This window comes from Gracilinanus agilis, chromosome 2 (assembly GCF_016433145.1).
Source record: "Gracilinanus agilis isolate LMUSP501 chromosome 2, AgileGrace, whole genome shotgun sequence".
Classification (NCBI taxonomy): Eukaryota; Metazoa; Chordata; class Mammalia; order Didelphimorphia; family Didelphidae; genus Gracilinanus; species Gracilinanus agilis.
Window position 1 is genome coordinate 318,096,314 of NC_058131.1, and position 23,058 is coordinate 318,119,371.

Here is a 23,058-nt window from a genome sequence, read left to right on the forward strand (position 1 = left end):
GCTCTCTTGCCTTTCTGAATATTGTATTCCAAGCCTTGCGGTCTTTTAGTGTTGAGGCTGCCAGATCCTGTGTGATCCTTATTGGTGCTCCTTGATATTTGAATTGTCTCTTTCTGGCTTCTTGTAAGATATTTTCTTTGACTCGAAAGCTCTTCAATTTCGCTATTATATTTCTGGGTGTTGACTTTTCTGGGTCCAGTGTAGAGGGTGTTCTATGGATCCTTTCAATGTTTATATTGCCCTCTTGTTGTAGAACTTCAGGGCAATTTTGCTGAATAATTTCTTTGAGTATGGAGTCCAAGTTTCTATTAATTTCTGCCTTTTCTGGAATACCAATGATTCTCAAGTTATCTCTTCTAGACCGGTTTTCTTGGTCTGTCACTCTCTCCTTGAGATATTTCATGTTTCCTTCTATTTTATCAGTCTTTTGACTTTGTTTTATTTGTTCTTGTTGTCTTGAGAGATCATTGGTTTCTAAATGTTCGATTCTAGCCTTTAAGGACTGGTTTTCAGCTTTAATGTTTTGGTTTTCCTTTTCAATCTGGTCATTTTTGGTCTTCAGTTGTCTTGTCTCACTTTCCAATTGCGAAATTCTGCCTTTTAAACTGTTATTTTCTTGCCAGATTTCTTCCATCTTCCTCAGCATTTCATTTTTAAACTCTTCCATAGCTTGTGACCAGCTTTCATTTTTTTGGGGAGGTTTGGATTTTTGTTTTCCCTCCTCTGTTGTCTGGATTTTCTCTGTGTAGAAGTTGTCCAGTGTTCCAGAATTTCTCTTGATAGTCTTTTTCTTCTGGACTTCCTTATTGCTGGCCATTGTTAGCCCCGCCCCTTTTCAGCTTTGTCTTCACACTCAGGGTCTGCCTGTGCCTTGCAAGCTCCGGGGGCTCCAATCTCCTTGTCCTCAGGGTCAGGCCTCCTGGTAGTTCCCGGTCTGCCCCTCTGCCCGAGGTTCCTTCAGCAATCTTTGGGGCTGCTTCCACAGCCACGCTCAGGTCTGCACAGGGTCCTCACTGGAGGTCCAAGCCTGGGCTGGAGATCGTTATTCAAGCCTAGGGCACTGCCTTTGCCTGCACTGATGCTCTTAGGGCCCTGCTTTCACCCGCAGAAGGTAGTGAAAGTCCGTGGGCTGGAGATCTTTATTTGCACCTGAGGCGATGCCTTCAGAGCTTGGGAAAGGCTGTGTTTTAGGGGCCTTTGTCCAGGCCCGAGGCGGTGCCTTCACCCACGTGGGCGCTCGGGGAAAGGTCCCCAGCCACTTGGGGTCCCTCCTCTTGCCCCACACAGGTACAGGCTCCGGGGCTGCCAGTGATTATCTGGTTGCCCCAGTCCTGTTTACCCGCGTGTGTGGTGTGGGGGGTGGGGGAGGGGCTCCTTCCTCTCGCGTTCTAGTGAGAGCTGTTTCACCCCTTTATAGCGTGGCAGTGCCCCGATTCTGTGTACCTTCAATGCTGCGCCCTGTTGTGGGGTTCCTTCGTTCCTCTGGACTCGTTTTTATTTCCCCTTGAGGGGTCCTGTGTGGTTCGGTCAGGAGAGATGGAGCAGCTGCTCCTTACTCTGCCGCCATCTTCCGCAGGCTGCATTTTGTCTTAAGTTGACATTATCTTTTATTGTTTTTAATTTCTTTTTGTTAAACATTTACCAATTACATTTTAAACTGGTTCAGGACAGGCTTTGGAGTTTTGCCTGCCATTTATTTGCAGGCTTTGAATTTGACACCTCTGATTTACACCACTCTCATATATAAGTCATTGTTAATGTTACATTTTGTCTGCATTTGTCATGCATCTTTCTATTGCTCCTCAAGTCTTCTGCGATTGTGTTTCTTATGAAATTGTGATATTTTATAATCCATACCGTAACATGGAAAATGGCAGGGTGGAATTCCTGCAAGATACAGGGTCAAGCCTCACCCAGAATTCTGGGGGACCCCCGGTAGAATATTGGTGTTAAAGTGATGTGCTTTTGTGACAGTTTCCCTAATATGATCCAGTATGATATCTTCCTTATATTCAGTTGTGACTTTAGCTTATTACTTATCGATAGTATCTATCCAAGAAACATTAGTCTACAAATAGACTACTAGTATTCTGAAAACTCATTTAACATCTATTTGCTGCAGCCCTTCCTAGGGAAAATTGTACAATGCAGGACTCTTTTCTTTATTTGACCAATCAAATTGGAGAATTTTGTTTTATCCTTGACTAAGGTACAGCCAAGATTTTTATTTGGAAGGCCTATAGAAATTTTGTGATCAGTCTGTTCATCATATAGATACCTTTTCAGAATGTGAACTCCACGGTTATTGAGCTTCTGAGGCGATTCACAAAGTCCCATTTAATTTAATTTTCTGGACCATTAATTTCCCATCTCTGCTGACAGTAATAATAACTAGAAGATATATTTAGTGTTTAAAAGAGGAGCCAAATCCTAGCTTGTATAGAAATTGTTATTCAGCTTTTTTGACAAAACTTTGGTCTGTTATACACGTGACCATTCTTTGAGTATTTCATGTTTAGCACACACTAGTATTTTTCATTAGAAAATCTTTCTCTTTTGTTATTTTAAAATATAGAGAAGCAGCTACATATTTTTAGGAAAGAAATTTTACTTTTTTGAAAGAGCTTTGCATCTAAGTGTATTTATTCCTTTGTAGAACAATATCTTTGCAATGTTACCATTAGATCTTATTTAAAAGTTCTTTATATTCTGGAGCCTACTGTTTATTGGTGAATTAATATGAGCTTGTAGCTTATGTGAAGTTTTTCATGATGACTGAAAGTTATAAAGCAGAGTTATATGACCATATGTTGGCTATGTTCTAAAGGGTTTTCTGTTAAAGTGAAAACCTAATGATTTGATGACCTCTGTGACCCCAGGTCTATGGTTCCGTGACTTGATTTTTTATTTTTTAGAAAAAAATATGATTGTATATTAGCCTTAAATCTCTATTCTACACAGTCAACTTTTTCATGAAAGGAATACATTTTATAATAAATTCACTGTTATTTTCAAAGTCATCCTGCTTGTCTGGGTTTCTTTCTAAACTTCTTCCTGTTCGCTGCAATTCCTTTTTCTTCTTTTTTTTTAAAGATGACTCCTAGTTCTTTCTCTGAAGGTGGGTAGAATTCCCCATTATAAGTCTTTCAGGATTGTCTGTGACTTATTTTGAAGGGCATATTACAAAATTTAGTTCTTCTAAGGCAGGTAAGTGGCACAGTAAATAGAGTGTTGGGCCTGCAATCTGGAAGATCTTTCTGAATTCAAATACAGTCTTGGAAATGAGCTCTGTGACCTTAGGCTAGTCACTTAATCTCTACCTCAGTGTCACAGCTATAAAATGGAGGTAATAACAGCATCTATCTCCTAGGATTGTTCTGAGGATCAACTGAAATATAATAAATGCTTTTATTAATTAGTAGCAGTTTAAAAAAATGCTGCCACTCCACAGCTGTCTATAAAATAAAAATTTTATCTACCTCAGGATAGACTACCTAGAGGAAAAATGCAGAGCTTTGAGTCTAAATGATCTGATCCATTCTCCCAGTCCAAACTTTTTTCTCAGTTCCCCCAACATACATTGTCCACTCTTGTCAGGCCTATAACATCTCTTTATATTATCTCTTGTGTTCATTCTCTTTTCTCCATTGAATATCCAGTGCCTGAGTTCAGTCCTTTGTCACCTTTTCTTAGGCTATTTTAATAGACTTCTTATTGGTGTCCCAACTTTCATATAATATCCAAAATAATCTTTCTAAGGGACAAGTTCCACAATTTAATTCCTATCTAAGTGTACAATGTTATTTGTTTTTAGACAAATTGAATTCTTTCTTATCTGAAAATGCAATTGTATCCCATTTCCATTTGTGTGCACAAACTCCTTTTCCTGCTTGGGTTGCACTCCCTTCTCACTTCTTGCCATTCTGAATCATTGTCATTTTTCTAGGCTCAGTTTAGGTGTCACTTCCATGTAGCCTTTTTTAATTCTTCTAGTTGCTACTGTTTTTTCCTTATCTTTTAATTAATTACTTATTATGTTATATTTCTCTCTAATAGAATGTAGCCTCCTTGAAAACTGGGACTGGATTTTTTATAAAGCCCTTACCTTCTGTCTTAGAGTCAATACTAAGTATCAGTATTCCAAGATAGAAGAGTAGAAAGGGCTAGGCAATGGGAGTTAAATGACTTACCCAGGGTCACAGATCAAGGAAGTATCTGGGACCAGATTTTAAATCATGACCTCTCTAGTTCTTATTGTCTTACCACTGAGCCGCCTTGAGAACTGGGACTATTTTAAAAATAGATTATGTTTCCTGTGACTTGGACTTTTAACCATTAATTAAGTTGAATTTAAAATTAATTGAATTAGTGAAATTAAATTTTAAAAGTCTCTTCCATCTCTATTATTCTTGTGATCATGAGAAAGTTATATTTCTTTTCTAGGCCTTAGTTTTTTAAACTAAAATGAAAGATTGATTACTTCTCCATAGCTTCTTCTAGCTCTAACATTTGGCTATTCTATGATTTGTCAGAGAAAAATTAAATTAAGAACCACCATCAGTAACTAAGAAGGTTGAGAAGCTTGTCTCATATTTAACTGAAAAATTGGGACTATTTATCAAGATCTCTCTCCTCTCTTTCTCCTTATTTCATATCACCCAGATGCTTCTACCACTGTACCTCTGTTTCACACAAAGAGGTGACTCTTCTTTTTTTTCTAAGGCAAATACTTCTACATATACAAATGATTCCACTTCTTAATCTCTTCTTTAGTAGGTTGCCTACTCTGTCATTCCCACTCTCTTACTTATCCTTATTTTCTCCTTGTCTATTGGCTGTTTCATTGCTGCTAAGAAACATACCCATATCTTCATTCTGAAAAGACCCCATACTTGATCCATCCATCCTTGCAAACTTTTACCCCATAGTCCTCTCCCCATTTGTGACTAAACTTCTTGAGAAAGCCATCTGTATAAGATCTTTTCATTTATTTCCTCTCCACCTCACTCTCTAAGGTCTGGTTTTCATTCATAAGCTCTAGAGACTCCTTATCACATCTAGGATTAAATATAAGATCTTCAAACTCAAAGTCCTTTATAACCTATCTGTCCCTGCACCTTTTCATTCTTTTTATTCCTTATACCTTCCAAATTCTCTGCAATCCAGTGACAGGTTGTCTTGCTGTTCTTTGCGCAAGACATTCCATCTCCATTTTCAATTCCTGTCTCTCTCCTTTGTCCCATGATGCCTAGAATGTTTCCTTTCTCTTCTTTAGCTCTTAGTTCCCCTATCTTCTTTCAAGTCCCAGGCAAAATCTCACCTTTCACAGGAAGCCTTTCCTAGTTCCCTTTAATTCTAATGCTTTTCTCTCTGTTAACTATCTCCACTGTGTCTTATCCATGGCTTGTTTGTACATAGTTATTTTCATGATTTCTTCCCCCATTAGATTGTAAGCTTCTTGAGAGCTTTGTATTAGAAGTGCTTTAACACATTATCTGGTTCATAGTAGATGCTTAATAAATGTGAATGGACTAACTGATTTGGTATGAAAGTCAGCAGAGGATATGTCATTCAGTCTAGTTGGTGGTTTGTTCTTGTTTGTAAGATTATCAGATATTTTTCTTGAACATAGGTGAAGAAATTGGGAAAAAAGTTTCTTGAAGTAGTGATTGAATGAGAGTCTGAAATAAGGTCATCATTTATTGTTTTATTCTTTATGCTTTGATTGGAAATTCATTGAGAGTAGAGTCTGGTATTCCATATATTCAGCCCAAGACCTAGGACATAGTAAGTACTTTAAAAAAAGTACTTGTCAGGTGCTCACTTGAGTAGTACATGTACTAAAATGAGATTGATGTAGAGAACATAACATGATTTCTGCACAAGGATGACATATAAATTTGTAAAGTCTTCCAAGTTTGAAAAAAAAATCTTGGATGAATGAATTTCACACGTATTTGTACAATAATAATAATAACAAATAGCTCACAGTCTGTAGGTTATCGTTTACAAGAAATTATTTTTGTAATAACTTTTTGAGACATAAGTAGTATACATATTTCCCTTTTATACAGATGAGGAAAGGGAAGCAGTTTAGATGCAGCAAGGTGATATAGTAGATAGAATGCTGGACTTGGGAGTCAGGAAGACTTAAGTTCAAATCCTGCTTCATATGCTTGGTAGCCGTGTCAGAATAATTTAATCTTTGTTAGCATCATCTGAAAAATAGGGCAAATAGCACTTCTATTGCTGTGAAGAGGTAAGGAGAAAATATATTTAGGGCTCTTTGCAAATCCTAAAGTGTTATATAAATGTTAGCTATAACAAATAATATCACTTTAGATTAGAACACAGGTTTTCTTCATTATAAATCCAGTGCTTTTTCTATATCATGTTGGTTTTCTCTATGTGCAATATATACTTAAAATTAGGAATATCATGTTTTCACAATAAGCAACTTCCTATGTAAAGAAAAACACAAGGTGATCAAAGTATAGTCAATTGGTAGGTGACCATTATAGTATCCCTGTTATTACCATAATATGTCAAACTTAATTTTTTTCTTATTAAGCTTTATCAAAAATATTTTGGAACTATTTTTATGTTTGGAACTCAGTTGATGTGATTTTAAAAAAGTGTTTATATTGGTGCAATTTATAAATAAATATACCCTTCTTGTTATAGAGATTTGCCACAGTATGGACAAAAGCAGTGGCAGTCCTATTTTGGGCGAACTTTTGATGTCTATACCAAACTTTGGAAGTTCCAACAGCAACATCGGTAAGAAAATTAATCTTGTTAGATTTTCTAGCCAGAGATCATTACCGTAGACCACTATTACTTCATGTGATGATAATTTAGTCTTCATAAATTGCTATGGCCAAGAATCACTTATTTATCCATCTTCAGGGGCTGAACCTTCTCCACCTTTAGTTGAGATGCTCTAAGATTATTCCTAGGAAAAGTGGTACTGGAAGTCTTTTCAGCTGAGTAAGAACCACCAGAGTTTCTTTTGTAGTTTCTAAGAATCTGGGTGACCTTTATACTATGATGACATAGTGAATATGTTTTAGGATATTAATGGCTGAATGAATGAAATGAAAAAAAATTATTAAATGCTTTTTAGAGTCTGCATGCCATGTCCTGCTCTCCCCCCCTGAAGTGGCAGGTGTACCCTGCTCCCCTCTTTACCCCACACAATGGAGGGAGAAAGCACTCCCATTGGGCTGCTGGCTGGAGGGGTGGGTGAAGTGTAAAAATATTCTCAAAGCAGGTGAAGAGATGGGGGAGGAGTGGCCCAAGCCCTCTGCTCTGCCACCTGTGAGCTGCCCATCTTACCCCCTCTTTGCTCCCATTGGGCTGCTGGGCAGAGGGGCAGTGTATGTGAAAGAAATGTTGTCAGGCATGGTAGAGAGGCAGAGGGGAACAATTTCACTCAAGGCCTTCTGCCTTTCTAGTAATGAACTCTGGGGGATGAAGTGGGGGAGGGAGGCTTGTGTACTCACCTTAAGTGTTTTGTATGTCATCTTTGGCACACATGCCATATACCATGTACTATGGTAAGCTCTCAGGATAAAAACATTTTAAAATTAGACTGGCCAAATGATAGTAATGTTTTATTGCTGTTTAATGATAGTAATATTTGTTTATTGGTTTATTGTTTAATTATAAGTTAATAAGGGAAAACTGAAATGGAAAAAATTAATATTTTAAAATGTAACATTTTTATATGATCTTTAAAAAGAGGTTTCTTATATCTATAATAGTTCAGGAGGAATTTCTCTGATGAATAAATCATATTTTTAAAAATTTAAAGTAGATTTTCTTGTTACTGATAGAATGACATCTTTATAGAATTTTTAAGGTAGGAAGGTACCTTAGAGAGAATCTAATGGTTAATGGCAATCTAGAACTTAGAATTTTCTACGCCAATTTAATACACCAAACATGATCTCACCTTGCTCTGGTTTTGACTGTGTCCAATATGCTGTATCTTTAGGATATTTCCTTAAGTTGTCCCTGTTATCATTTGTTTCATCCAGAGCCCCTGATAATAGAGAATGAATAACCACTTATTGGAGTGCTCAAACAGCTGCTCCATGATCACTTGGAAAATGTTAGCTGGTACAGATACTTACAGACTTGTATTTTCTTCTCTGTTCTTTGACCTCACACTTCCTTCTTCTTCTTCTTTTTTTTTTTTAAACAGTCAAGTCTTGGATAATCGGTATGGCTTGAAGCGATGGCAGATAGGGGAAATTGCTTCCAAGATTGGGCAGCTTTACTACCATTATTAGTAAGTAAACAACTTATGTGTAGACTCATGTTATATGGAGAGGAGTGAATTAAAATATGTAGGTGTTCAGCCTTGATTCCTAGTGTAGGATGAGAGCAACTAGTCAGCCAGAACATTCATATAGCTTAGAAAACAAAAAGCAGATGGGTATGATGTAAAGTGACTGACACTAAACTACATGTCAAGGAAACACTGATCTCTCTGGGAGACTTCCATACTTCACAGATTATATGTGCAGACCTATTGGTAATGTTTAGGAGTCTGCTTATAATTTCAGACAAATAGTTTTCATTTGTCTGGAGGTTTTATGATTATCCTAGGAATAAAAAAAAAAGTATATGTGTGCATATATGTACGTCTATACATACACACAAATATCTATATAGTTCTTTATAGATTACACATCTACACATACATGTGTATATATTTTGTAAAAAACAGCAAACTTACAGGGTAATATGATATCTATTAAAGGATAATGTGTGATGATAATCATTTTAGTAGTTGAATTTATCTTTAAAACAATAACATCTGGGAAAGGGGAAGGACTACCCTTTAGGGAGCCTGTGTTTCATCAGTGGCAGTTACTTGTTAAGACAGAAAATGAATTGTATATATACAAGATAAAAAGTAGGTATAGCTAGCTAGACAATTCATTCATTTAAAAAGGGGATTTAGTGAACTGTAAGCTTGAATAGGAGTTAATACCATAACATTGCAGTCTAGAATGTCATCAGCATTTCTGGCTGTATTAAGAGTATAGTGTCAATTAGGAAAGTGGTGATAGTCTTCCTGTGCTCTGCCCTCATCATATTGCATCATTTTAGCAAGGATATTGTTAAAATGAAGTGTTTCTGAGCATAGTGTGTTCTTCATCACCGGAATTCCTCTAATTCTTATAATGTACAAGCCCATAACATGTGGCTAAGACCAGCCCTCTTTTGAGTGCTGTCAAAAGTATTTTGAGACTTTCTTTTTCCCCCTCAAATATGTTTTCCACAAACCTGCCACTTGAAACTGTCACAATTAGATTCATTGTTTGGGTACATCTGTTGCTTTAGAAATGCCATTATTAATATACAAAACTTCCCATTCAAGAATCATTAAAATTCAGAGCAGCTCTTAATATTCATTGGCAGAAGAATTGCCACAAAACTATAGGATCTTGGAAATATATGTCATCAAGTCCAACCAATCTTTTCTGCAGTGTTCTAAAAAAGTTATCCAACTTTTGCCTAAATACTTTCAGTGATGCTGAACTCACTAATACCTGAAATAGTCAATTCCTCTTGTGAATAGATTTTTAGAATATTTTTCCTTCTATTGAGGCAAAATTTTCTTTTTGACTCCTAACCTTTGTTCTCAGTTCTCCCCTCTTAAATCTAAGCAAAATAAATATAATCTGTTCTAATATGATTTTCCCATGATTGCTCTTTAAATACTTGAAGACAGCAGTCCTTATCCTTGTCTTCTCTTTATCTGAATAAAATATCCCCAGTTGCTTTAACTAGTGACATTGTCACCATCCCCTGTATAAATTTTAGTTTCACTTTCAAAGACGGAATCAAGTAGTCCAGGTTGGTCTAATGAAGAGGATAAATATTTAATACTCACTGAACACATTAACGTTTAAACCTAGATAAAAATAGGGTCATGGAGGAGAGATAAAAAGGACAGATGAATTTTGACTGGGATATTGTAGGTCAAGAACTGTTTTAGAACATGGTAACTATCTAAGGAATGACTAAAGAAAAACCTAGGATTTCCCCCATTGTGTTTTTTTTTCCTTTTTAATAAACCCTTACCTTCCATCTTAAAATCAATACTATATTCATTCTAAGACAGATGAATGGTAAGGGCTAGGCAATGGGGTTAAGTGACTTGCCCAGGGTCCCACAGCTAGGAAGTGTCTGAAGTCAGATTTGAACCCACGACCTCCTGTCTCTAGGCCTGGCTCCCTATTGTCTTTTGATGGAATTCTAGAAATCCTAGTGATAGTAGTAAGAAAAGAGGAAGAAATTAAGACCTAGGCAAAGAGGAGACAACATTACTAATTACTGATGACATGATGATTTACTTAGAGAATACCCTGAGTATCAACAAAGAAACTAATTGGGAATTCAATAACTTTAGTTATTAGTATTAGGATACAAAATAGCTGACAAAAAGAAGTTAATATTAAACATCTCATCATTTTAAAAAGTTACAAGAGAACCAGATTAAGTACCTTTCACTAGGAAATAGTGAAAAACTAGGATGAATTTCTTAATTAAAAGAGGGAAAGAAAAGAGGCAAAAGAGTAAAATAGATAAGTTCAGGTACATAAAAGTGAAAACCTTTCACAAGGACAAAAGTAATAGAAGAAAAGGAGCTGTTGACTGGGAAAAAAAATTTTTTTCATGAACTATTTCTTACAAGGATCTGCTATATCTAAGATATATGGGCAAAAACCACAAATTATTAAGATAATAAATAAAAATAAATAATAAAAGCTAAAGAGAAAAATGATCAAAAGAGTCACAAATGGTGCTCAAAAGAATTTGCAAATAATTAATAGCTGCACAAAAGATTACTCCACATCACTAATATTAAGAGAAATTTTGTGGGGACCAATTTAGTGGAAGATTTAAAGTAAATTCCACCCCAGAATTCTAGAAACAGTTTAAAAATTTATAAAACCTAATTCTGATTGGAAAATCCAAGAAGATGAAAAAACACAAGTCATTTTTCCAGGCCAGTTTGTCTTGGGAAGACAGGCAGAACTATGGTGATTGGGGATGAGATGTATGTAGAAATACCATAGGAGATGCTGTGTATCAGAGATTCCAGATCTCATAGAGAACAGGCTAAGATTGTACAGAGTGCTGGAATAGGTGCCAATGTACATACAACTCTGCTGCTCACTATTGATCAGGGTAGATGAGAAGGCCAGATGCCCCTAGGAATGACATTTCAGCATGAGGAGAATTTACGTGCCCTAGGCCAATGATGGTGAACTTTTTAGAGATGGCATGCCCCCCCCACTCTTCAGTGCCTCCCCCAGAGATTGAGTTCCCCCCAGACCCCACCCTCCCCCCCCCCCCCGCCCCAGGAAGGGAGGAAGCACTTCCATTGGACTGCTGGGTAGAGGGGTGGGTGATGGGAGGTGCATCTGGAAAGGGGGAGGAGAGTGGTCCGAGCACTCTGTTCCCCTTCAGCTCTGCTGCCTTCCAGCTATGTGCCATGCTGTGAGCTATGCTACCCTCAAACCTAGCTTCTCTCCAACCCCACTATATTTGGCTGCCAACTGCGCTGCACCCTCACACCTGTGAGGCCCTTTCTTCCTCTCCCCCACTGTCCCAGAACCTTACCCCACACAGTGGAGGGAGGAAGTGCTCCCACTGGGCTGCTAGACAGAGGGGTGGGGGAAGTGAGGAATGTCCTCAGGGGCATGGAGAGGGGGAGGGGAACAGCTACACCCAGAGTCTCTCTGGCTTTCTAATAACAACTCTAGTGGGCTATTGCAGGTGTGCCCACAGAGAGGGCTGTGGTACAGTATGAGGAGCAAGGTCAGGAGTAAGCCACAGTTGTGAACAGCTTTGTATAGGGTTGGATAATAGAAGTGGAGTGAAAGGCTAAGATCTAGCTTCTAGCCCGGTCTTAAGTCTGCAAAAGAATAACCAGGACCGGATCCTCCTATATAAGGAGAGCTATAATTTTGTCACTGACTCTAAAAGAGCTTTCCAACTGCCTAATGGTGGTTGAGTCCAAGAGCATTCTACTAAAACTTCAACTAGGGCAATCCCACAGGCTTAGATTCAAACTTAAATCAGGAACTTGTAGAGCGTAGACCAGGAGGGCAAGAATCAAACTGCCCAGTATCACACCACTCTTTTGGAGCACTAAAATTTTTTATGTACCTAACCCAAGTTGTTTCTAAGATCTTGGAATAAAATAGTACTCAGTACCAAGACAACTATAGCAAAGACCACCTCAGCCATTTCTTCAAGAAATACACAGAACCCAGCCCTAACATAAAATCCATAGTCAGGAAGAAGGCTAGAAGAAAGAAAGGAAAAAAATGAATACTACCAATAAAGGTTATTATGCTGTCAGGGAGGCTTAAGATACAAACCCAGAAAAAGAGAATGATTCCATTACATCTACAAGCAAACCCTAAGAGAAAAACACATTTTCAATAAATTCAACTGGAATTCCTGAAAGAGTTGAAATAAAAATTAAAAGAAAAGTTTTCATAAATGGAATGAGCTTACTCGAAGAAAAATATGGAAAAGAAATGAAAGCTATCAAAGGAAGAATTGGAAAAGGAATTAATAGCTTGGCACAAGAGGTATAGAATCACACCATACAATAAATTCCCTGAAAATTAGAGTGAACCAAATAAAAGCCATTGAGACAAGAAGAAATCTTAAAACAATGTCAAAAGACAAAAAATAGGAGAAAGTATAAGGTTTCTCATAATGAAAACAACTGACCTGGAAAGATATTGAAGATAGATAATTTAAGAGTTATTGGACTGTCTGAAAGGTATGAAAGAGCCTAGATATCCTATTACAAAAAAAATCTTAAAAGAAAACTTCCCAGATCTAGAACCTGAGAGCAAAGTGAAAATTTTAAAAAGTCAATTAGTTACCTCATGAAAGAAACTCCCAAATGAAAACTCACAGGAACGTGATAGCCCAAATCTAGAATTTCAAGGTCTAAGAACAACTACTGCAATCAGATATAAAGAAAGAAAGTTCAAATAATGAGGAGCCATAGTTAAGATCCCACAAGATTTAGTAACTACCATTCTAAAAGAATGAAAAGCTTCTAATACAGTATTTGAGAAGGCAAATGATATGGACTCATAGCTAAAAATAACTTACTTAGCAAAAAAATGCTGCAGGGGGAAAAATTAATCTTTAATGAAATAAGAGGATTCTCGGGCATTCCTGTTGAAAAGGATCTGCATAGATATTTTGAAGTATAAACACATGCGTCACAAGAAACACAAAAAGGTAAACATGATTGTAAGTCATAAGGGACTAAAAAAGGATAAACAGCTTATATTCTAATATGGGGAGATGATAAATGTGTCCCCCCAGAACTCTATAATTAGGGATAGTAGAGGGAGTCTAATTAGAGAGTCTGGGAGCAGTTCTATTATGTCTTAATGAATAAAAGAAAATTGGGAAGAACAACATACTGGGGGAGAAAGAAAGGATGGAGAAAATCATCTCTTGTAATCACAGTATATAAATAGAAGTCTATATAAACAAGGAGGGAAGAAGCATGGGAGAATTGTGACTGTTGAACCTTACTTTCATCTAAATGGGCCAAAGAATTGGAAACTGAGGTGATGTCTATTAAGGGAATGATCGAAGAAGATATAATAAATAAATGTGATAGAATACTATTCTGTTGTAAGAAATGATAAAAGGGATACTTTCAGAGAAATTGGGAAGACTGATGCAGAATGAAGTGAGCAGAACCAGGAGAACAATTTATGCAGTAAGAACAATATTGTGAAGGCAAACAACTTTGAAAGACTTAGGAGCTCTAATCAGTGTAATGACCAAATATGATATTATAGAACTCATGATAAAATATGCTATTTCTTGATAGAAAAGTGAAAGACTCAGAGTATAATTTAAGCTATGTATTTTTTTAAAAGACATGGACATTGCAGGAATTTGTTTTGTTTAACTAAACATGTAACAGGGGTTTTGACTTTTTTTCTCAGTTGTGGGGGCAGGAGGTGAGAGGGAGAGATTTCTGCTGATGGAAAAAAATCCAATTTAATTTTAAAAAGAAAAGTGCAAATCAAAACAGCCTTGATGTTCCACCTTAAACTTAGCAAATTGACAGAGATGAGAAAAAAGTGGAGCATTCAGTGTTGGAAGGGGCATGAAAAGACAGATACATTGATTCCCAGTTTGAGAATGATAAGAATTGGTCTACCTGTTTTAGAAATTAGTTTGGAATTATGCTGAGAAAGTGACTAAGATGTTCTTAACCTGTGACCCAGAGATCTCACTTCTAGGCATCAAGAATGTCAAACAGAAAGAGAAGTTCCATATACACCAAATTATTCAGAATTTTTTACAGTATTAGAAAATATAAAGTGTATTTATACCTGTCATTTGGGAATTATTTTAAAAAAAGAGTGATATACTAATGTATTGGCCTATTACTTTTCCTGTGAGAAATTATGACTATGAAGAATCTTGGGAGGGCTGGCCTGGTTAACACACTATAGTGGGACAGGTTTAAATAGGATGAGAACATTCCCTTAGTACTTGGACTGGGTGGCACTATAAGGAGACAGACACCTCAAAAAAAGTGTGAGAACAAGGATGCTAAAATCCAGCTTTACTTTTTTGACAGTTTTCCTGTGTTTATCACTGTTCTGGATACATTAGGAAAGTGTTTTTTACAATTGAATAATCTTCTTAATGCTAATAGCACTAGAAGTGATTTAGTTTAATCCATATCTGAAACATGAATCCCCATTACAACTTCTCTAGGAAGTGCTCATTCATCCTCTGTTTGAAGATGAAATAACTAATTACTTTTAAAAGCAGCCCACTTTATTTTGGTGTTGTGCTGGTTTCTGGGAAGTTTTTCTTTTGTTGAGCTGAAATCTGAATTCAAGAATGTGTGCTTCTTGCCCTTCTGGAGCTTCTAATGTAGAAAAGAGACTCTAGTATTTTAGTAGGCAGGAGAGAAACAAGGTATATATATGGAGACTTTGAGATATACACAGGTATAGAGAATTAAGATGATATATTTCTCCTACAGCCTGCGTACATCTGAGACCAGCTATCTGAATGAGGCCTTTTCCTTCTACTCTGCAATCAGACAGAGATCTTATTACTCTCAAGTCAGTAAAGAGGACAGGTATGGTAGAAGTAACACAATACCTATCAGTTTATAAATATGGTGTCTTCCACTCATGAACTAAACTTTATTTAGTTTTCCTCACTTAAGTGAGTGTGCATCACACATTGCTTACTGTTGATTGAATTGAATTACAAAACAAAATTAGGTAGAAAAGCTCAAATTTTGGTGACTCACTTATGTTCTTCTGAATAACTTTAAATTTGAATTCTGTCAAAAGAAAGATTAGAAGACAAAATGATAATTAAATGTTTAATTGTGTTCCTTGTGACCTTTATTTGACTCAGTGGTAGAAATGTTTCTTTTTACAATTCTTGAGGTAACTCAGAGTGGTTCTTTTTGTTACTTATATTTTCTTTAGCAAAAGTTGTGGGCAATTAAAAAGTTTAATAGCCTCATTAGAGCAAACACAAGCTATCTAATGCAGTCTCTTCATTGCCTAATCTCAACCATTTCATAGTGGTATAGCCACAGGAGAGTGATTGTAGAATATGTATATGTAAGTGTGTGTGTGTGTGTGTATGTTTATATATAAAAAGAATATATAAGAACATATAAGAAACTAATTATTAGTTCCTTCAAGAGATGAGGAAATGAATACCTTTGTAATAGTAATGAAGTTGATCTCTCATATTTATAGAGAATTTACATTTTACAAAGTACTTTGTAATTTTATATCTTCACAACAACACAAATGTTATTATACCTATATAAATAAAAATTGACAAGGAAACTGAGAGTCAAAGAAATTAACTGACTTTCTAAGTCACACAGTTAATAAGCAGCAGTGCAGAGACTAGAACCAAGTATTATGATGTGAATTTGGTTATCTCAATATAACACTGGGAAGCCCATTATTTTCAGCAGGTAAGGACAGAATAAAAGTTTTATCATTATGGTCTAGGTCAGTGATGGGCAAACTATGGCCCCCTAAAATGTTCGATCTGGTTGAATGACATTATTCCTAATCTGACAAATACAATCAGTAGGATACAATACAATGAAACTTCAAAAAAGTTGCCTTAGAAAGAGATGAGCATTTCCTTTCCTTTGGCCCCATCTTTAAAAAGTTTGCCCATCACTGGTCTAAGTAATAACAATATTAACTAGCATTTGAGATTACAACACTATGTTCTCAAGGAATAATTGGTATCTTATAGCAATCCAGGCTTTCCTTCTTTTTTTATAATCACTGCTCTTGGTAGCTGTGTCTCTCCCTCTTCTTTCTCCAGAGTTTCAGGGTAGTTTGAATGCCTCATAATTTAAGCAATCCAGTGTAGTTTGTACTTGCCATTTACAGTGCAGTTCACACAAAGTGTGCCTTAATGCACATTCCTAGGTGAGACATTGATTAGTTAGGGTTTTTTAAAGCCCTTATCTTCTTTCTTAGTGTCATTTCTAAGACATAAGAGTGGCAAAGGCTAAGCAATCAAGGATTAAATAACTTGCTCACGGTCACACAACTGGGAAGTGGCTGAGGCAGAATTTGAACCCAGGTCCTCCTAACTTTAGGCTTGGTACTTTATCCACCTTGTTTCCTTGCTGCTTCCAGATTCTTGTTGGGATCTATATGATGCCAGCCATGAGCATGCACATCATCTTTTTCCCTGATTGTGGTCCATCCTTCTTCATTCATAGAGCCTTTAATCATGCAAGTTTACAGGATCATAGAGATAATTATTCTTTTTCCCCCCCACCTTACTGTCCTTGTACTGTGGATCACCTTCATTTTATTCTTTTTAATTCCAGTAAGTACTTTAGTTTCATTTCTCAGCCAAGTAGCATATGCTTGCCTACTGTTTTTGATATTTTTCTCGTTCTAAACATTCTGTGTGCTCTGGTGACCTTTGCTCCATTTCTTGAAGCACCCCCTGCTGGAAACCAGCCAGCAGTTTCCATTTATCTTGAGAGGTGCGATGGTTTAGCTAATAGGGAGGAAGAGAGAGTCGGAGACAGTGGATTTCCGGAAGCTGTTCTCTCAGACTTCCTGCGTATCCTTATTTTTATACCTTTCTCTTACAGTCACACAAATGCTGGGAAAATTTACATTTCAAACCCCAAATATAGAAGAACTCAAGGTTATACTGGTTAAGCTGGCACACCTGGTAAATTTCTACAAAATTCTATATATAGAATACACTGAAACTAAACATGCCTCAAGGCTACCAAAACTCTACTTTATCTAAGTTTTATTTATATAAAAAGAGCCTTCAACATTTTTCAAATGTGGATTAGAGTGTGAGAATCCCCAAATTCAGGGGGACAAGTCTAACATGGGAAAGTAGTGAAGTATGAGAATTTTTTGTTTCATAGGGTTAAATTCAGCATGAGAAAATAAAGTGAGAGTGTATTATGTTTTGATTTTGCCATGCTGTGTCCTTCCTACTCTGGAGGCAAAGAGAGAGAAAAGATTAAAGCAGCTTCAAGGGTATGAACTATTAACTCATTAAATGCTGGTTTATTATAGAGTATTAAGGAGAATTCTATAATGGGAGTTCTATAAATGGATCTTTATAAAGAAATTTTATATCTATACTACAAACTTGAGGCTATCCTAAAAATATAGATTGTAATCATTTTAATAATAAAAAGTATTAATCAGAAGAGAGTCACACAGAGGGGTCTGATTAGGTATCCATCCATCCTATGACCTGATTTTCAGACAATAGGGATCAATATAAGGCTTTGCCATACACATTGACTCGATGGACCCTGATGGAGACCCTTATTTCTCTGAGGGGCTCCTGGCAACTCCTTTTCCTCCTTTTCTGGGACTGATGCTGCTGTGATATCTTATATCCCATCTTGCCTTCATTTTCTTTCCTTGTCTCCTGTCGGTACTCCTCTAATATTCCTTCTTTCTCCACTCTCTAGAATTAGACCCCAACTTGAGACTTGCTTCAGATTTGGGAGATTTAAAAATATCTAATATTAACCCTCCATGGCAGACAAGTCATTATGGGCACTTTTCTCTCCTGTTAAGTATTAAAGCCATACTTATTTTTTAAGGCTTGCCTGTGTTACCAGCACTGACAGTATATGGAACTACTACCTTCTCTCACCAGTTGAAACACTTGTCGCATGGATACTGCAGAAGGAAAATGTTTGGGAAAAACTACTATATTGTATTTCTTCATATGTATGATCTGACATCTTGATGGTATTTTGGTTTATGAAATGCCATAGAAAATAGGGATGAATAAGTGTATATTTAAAAAAATATATTGCTATAATTATTTTATCTTTTCCTGCCATAGACCTGAGTTGGTGGTTAAGAAGCTACGGTACTATGCAAGATTTATAGTGGTTTGTCTTCTCCTCAATAAAATGGATGTTGTGAAGGATCTGGTCAAGGTAGGTAGAAGCTAGAATGATGAAGAACTTCAAACCTCATTATCAGTATTTTATATGTTATTGATTATATTATGAACTAATATTGATACTTTTATATTTGAATCGTATTATTAATAATAATAGTTGCTACTGCATTAGTAGAGAGGCACATCCACATAGATGAAATCATGGAACTTTGGAGTAAGTAGTAAATACCACTACTAATAATAACAAAAATTGCTATCTGCATTGTTACAGGTAATAATCACCCTGATACAATTATTGATACTTTAAATAATAATTGTAGTTATGACTTGTATTTATAAATGATCTATGACAAGGGCTTTATGCCTATCATCTTATGTAGACTACCAGTAACCTTGTGAAACAAGTAGTTCAAGTAATATTACATATGTATCTTATATATGAGGAAATGGTCTTCAAGAAATAAAGTGATTTTTTAAGGGTCATCCACCTAGTGAGTAGTCATACTGAAACTTGAAACTAGGTGTCCTTATTTATTTGCACTAAATTTCCATTGTCTACAATAAGTAATCGATCATCTCCAGTCACTTCAAAACAATTGAAGGCACCATAAAAATGATAAGTATTTGAGCTTAGCTAAAATTTTAACCTGGTACTACCTCTATCCTAAGTAAGAATAATAATACAGTAGATTATGAATCCTATAACTGTATACAGATAATCTTATTTTTTGGGTATCAAATTAAAGTTTAAAGTAACTTTTAAGAGCCAGACCTAGAGATGGGAGGTCCTAAGTTCGGATCCGACCTCAGACACTTCCCAGCTGTGTGACCCTGGGCAAGTCACTTGACTCCCATTGCCTACCCTTACTACTCTTCCACCTATAAGTCAATACACAGAAGTTAAGGGTTTAAAATAAAAAAAAAATCATCTAAAGTAACTTTTAGATTTTCATTTACTGTTACAACCTAGGTCTTCCCTGACAAACTAATAAGTAGCAAAAGCCAATGACTTCTCAAGCAAAAAATAAATAAATAAATAAGCAAACAAACAAACAAATAAATAAATAAATGAAAAGATGTATGTGTGTATATACACACACACACACACACACACACACACACACACACACACACATACACACATACACACATACACACATACACACACACACATATATATTAGCCTGGCATTGAGTTTTCCAGCAGTTTGTCTTCTGCTCCCTTTTTCAGCTTTATCTCCTTATTATCCTTCTTTTACTCTCATTCAGTCAAACTAGATGAGCCATTACTTACTTCATCCTTCCTTCTTCCCATGCTTATACATGTATGCTTAGAAAACACTGCTCCCACCCTCTTCCCATATTAGTCTTTTACAGTTTTTATTTTAATGTCTATCTCATATGCCACTTTTCCCATAAACCTTTCTCTAATTCCCCTGCCACTTTATCTCCTCCACCCCTAACTAGAAGAATTTTCCATTTTTGTTCTGATATTCTGTTGGGACCTTTCCACTTTACTGATATTTTAACTTATACCATTAGTTAGACTATTGGGAGTATATATAGCCAGGAGAAGTTTAATGGAAGAAGTAGCATCAGACCTGCTGGATATAAGAATTATGCATGAATAAGCAACCATGTTTTGATTTTGGAGCAAAGATGTGTAGGTTCCATTCTTTTCTTTTCTTCTTCTTGGGAATTTTACAGTAGGTTCATCATAGAGTCTTACAATTGAGTAAAAAGGAGCTGAAAGAGACCTCAAAAGTCATCTAGTTCAAACAGTACTAGAATAAGAATCCTGTCTGTAAATGTCCCTGTGCTAGTGATCTAGGTTTTACTTAAAAAGCTTCAATTATGAAAATATTTTTCAAGTTAGGTTTCTTATATATGTCAGTTTTGTTATATCAGGTATTAATGATTTTTTAAAATGTCTAGATACCATTAAGTGAATTGTTTAAAATCTTTTTTTCCTTTGTGGATTTTTAAAATCAGGAACTATCTGATGAAATTGAAGATTATACCCATCGTTTTAATACTGAAGATCAGGTGGAATGGAACTTGGTACTTCAGGAGGTTGCAGCTTTTATCGAGGTTGGCTTACTTGGTTTTTTATATCAGGCTATGTATTTGTACGGGGACACATTTTTATCATTTAAAGTGTATATATGTGTGTGTCATCTGTACCAAAAAGTCTAATTGTTTGTATCCAAATCTTTTTTCCTTTGTGAAAATTTTTGTATAGTTAATAAGTTACTTGTTCTTTTTCTAGGCAGATCCAGTCATGGTTTTAAATGATGACAATACCATTGTTATTACATCTAACCGATTGGCTGAAGCAGGGGCCCCCTTGTTGGAGCAGGGGATGATTGTAGGACAGTTAACTCTGGCTGATGCACTCATTATTGGCAACTGTAATAATCAGGTAAAAAACTAATATAGAATGTTTAAATTTTACTTAGAAAAATAGGAGACTTGTCAAAAAATGTTTAATTATATTATTTTCCTAATGCACTTATCATCTTTTCTTCAATTATGTAAAGAGGATTCAGAATCAAATGTTAAATGCCTATTGTTGACAGAATAACACATCAGCAACTAGAAAGATACATGGCTTGATTAAAAAATAGTCTTTGTCCCTTTATAGGCCAGTATAATGATAGAGCATCCACAGAAGTAGCTGGATAAATTTATTGGAAAACTTGGAAAGTATAGTGTAACAGGTAAAATTATGGTTGGGCTGAATATTTAAGAGTATGGTGGCCGGAAATTAATTACTTAGACTTTTGGTTAAGATGGAGGCAGAGTAAGGAGCAGCGGCTCGATCTCTCCTAACTGAAGCATACAGGACTCCTCAAGGGGACATAAAAACGAATCCAGACGAACGAAGGAACCCCACAACAGGGCGCAGCGTTGAAGGTACACAGAATCGGGGCATTTCCACGCTATAAAGGGGTGAAACAGCTCTCACTAAAACGCGAGAGGAAGAAGCCCCTCCCCCCACACCACACACCTCACACAATGCCAACGCACAAGAGTGAAAACAGGATTGGGGCAACCAGTAAATCACTAGCAGCCCCAGGGCTTGTACCTCTGTGCCGCAAGAGAGGGACCCCAAGTGGCTGGGGGGCGCGCATGGACTTTCTCTGAGCGTCCATGTGGGTGAAGGCACAGCCTCGGGCAGGGACAAAGATCTCTAACACAGGGACTTTCCCAAGCGCCTAAAGGGCTCCCCTCAGGTGCGAATAAAGATCTCCAGCCCAAGGACTTTCCCTAGCTTCTGCGGGTAAAGGCAGTGCCCTAAGAGTGTCTGCACCCTCAAAGGCAGTGCCCTAGGCTTGAATAAAGATCTCCAGCCAAGGCTTGGACCTCCAGTGAGGACCGGGTGCAGACCAGAGTGTGGCTGTGGAAGCAGCCCCAAAGACTGCTGAAGGAGCCTCGGGCAGAGGGGCAGACCAGGGTCTACCAGGAGGCCTGACCCTGAGGACAAGGAGATCGGAGCCCCGGGAACTTAGAAAACGCAGGCAGACCCTGAGTGTGAAGACAAAGCTGAAAGGGGGCAGGGCTAATGATGGCAAGCCAAGAACTCCAGAGGAAGAAAAAGATTATCAAGAAAAACTCTGGAACACTCGACAACTTTTACACAGAGAAAATCCAGACAACAGAGGAGGACAAACAAGTATCCAAATCTTCCAAAAACAAGGAAAACTGGTCACAAGGTATGGAAGGGTTCAAAACTGAGATTTTGAAGAAGATGGAAGAGATCTGGCAAGAAAATAACAATTTAAAAGGCAGAATTTTGTAATTAGAAAGTGAGGCTCAGAAATCAAATGAACTGATAAGCAAATTGAACACCAGAAATGACCAGATTGAAAAGGAAAACCAGTCCCTAAAGGCTAGAATTGAACAATTAGAATCCAATGATCTCTCAAGACAACAAGAACAAATAAAACAAAGTCAAAAGACTGATAAAATAGACAGAAACATGAAATATCTCAATGAGAGAGTTACAAACCAAGAAAACCGGTCTAGAAGAGACAATTTGAGAATTATTGGTCTTCCAGAAAAGGCAAAAATTAATAGAAACTTGGACTCCATACTTAAAGAAATTATTCAGCAAAATTACCCTGAAGTTCTACAACAAGAGGGCAATATAGACATTGAAAGGATCCATAGAACACCCTCTACACTGGACACAGAAAAATCAACACCAAGGAATATAATAGCAAAATTTAAGAGCTTTCAAGTAAAAGAAAAAATCTTACAAGAAGCCAGAAAGAGACAATTCAAATATCAAGGAGCACCAATCAGGATCACACAGGAACTGGCTGCCTCCATGCTAAAAGACCGCAAGGCTTGGAACACAATATTCAGAAAGACAAGAGAGATGGGTCTTCAGCCACGGATCAACTACCCATCGAAACTGACTATATACTTCCAGGGGAAAGTATGGGCATTCAACAAAATTGAAGAATTCCAAGTTTTTGCACAAAAGAGACCAGGACTAAATGGAAAGTTTGATACCCAACCACAAAAACCAAGAGAAACATGAAAAGGTAAATAA

The 23,058-nt window shown here is 36.7% G+C and overlaps 1 protein-coding gene and 1 non-coding gene across 2 annotated transcripts in view; both read left to right on the top strand.

Moving 5' to 3' along the window:
* The window catches only part of SCAI (suppressor of cancer cell invasion), a 109,248-nt gene that overhangs the window by 30,684 nt on the left and 55,506 nt on the right, over positions 1–23,058 (top strand). Inside the window, exons 2-7 of the mRNA XM_044659747.1 lie at positions 6,685–6,780; positions 8,210–8,296; positions 15,080–15,178; positions 18,436–18,532; positions 20,490–20,588; positions 20,767–20,919. Of these exons, the coding sequence (XP_044515682.1) occupies positions 6,685–6,780; positions 8,210–8,296; positions 15,080–15,178; positions 18,436–18,532; positions 20,490–20,588; positions 20,767–20,919 (631 nt within the window). The remainder of the gene's footprint in view (positions 1–6,684; positions 6,781–8,209; positions 8,297–15,079; positions 15,179–18,435; positions 18,533–20,489; positions 20,589–20,766; positions 20,920–23,058) is intronic.
* LOC123238450 lies at positions 5,817–5,922 on the top strand. Its single transcript, XR_006505615.1, has one exon. It is a non-coding gene; the product is annotated as a U6 spliceosomal RNA (small nuclear RNA).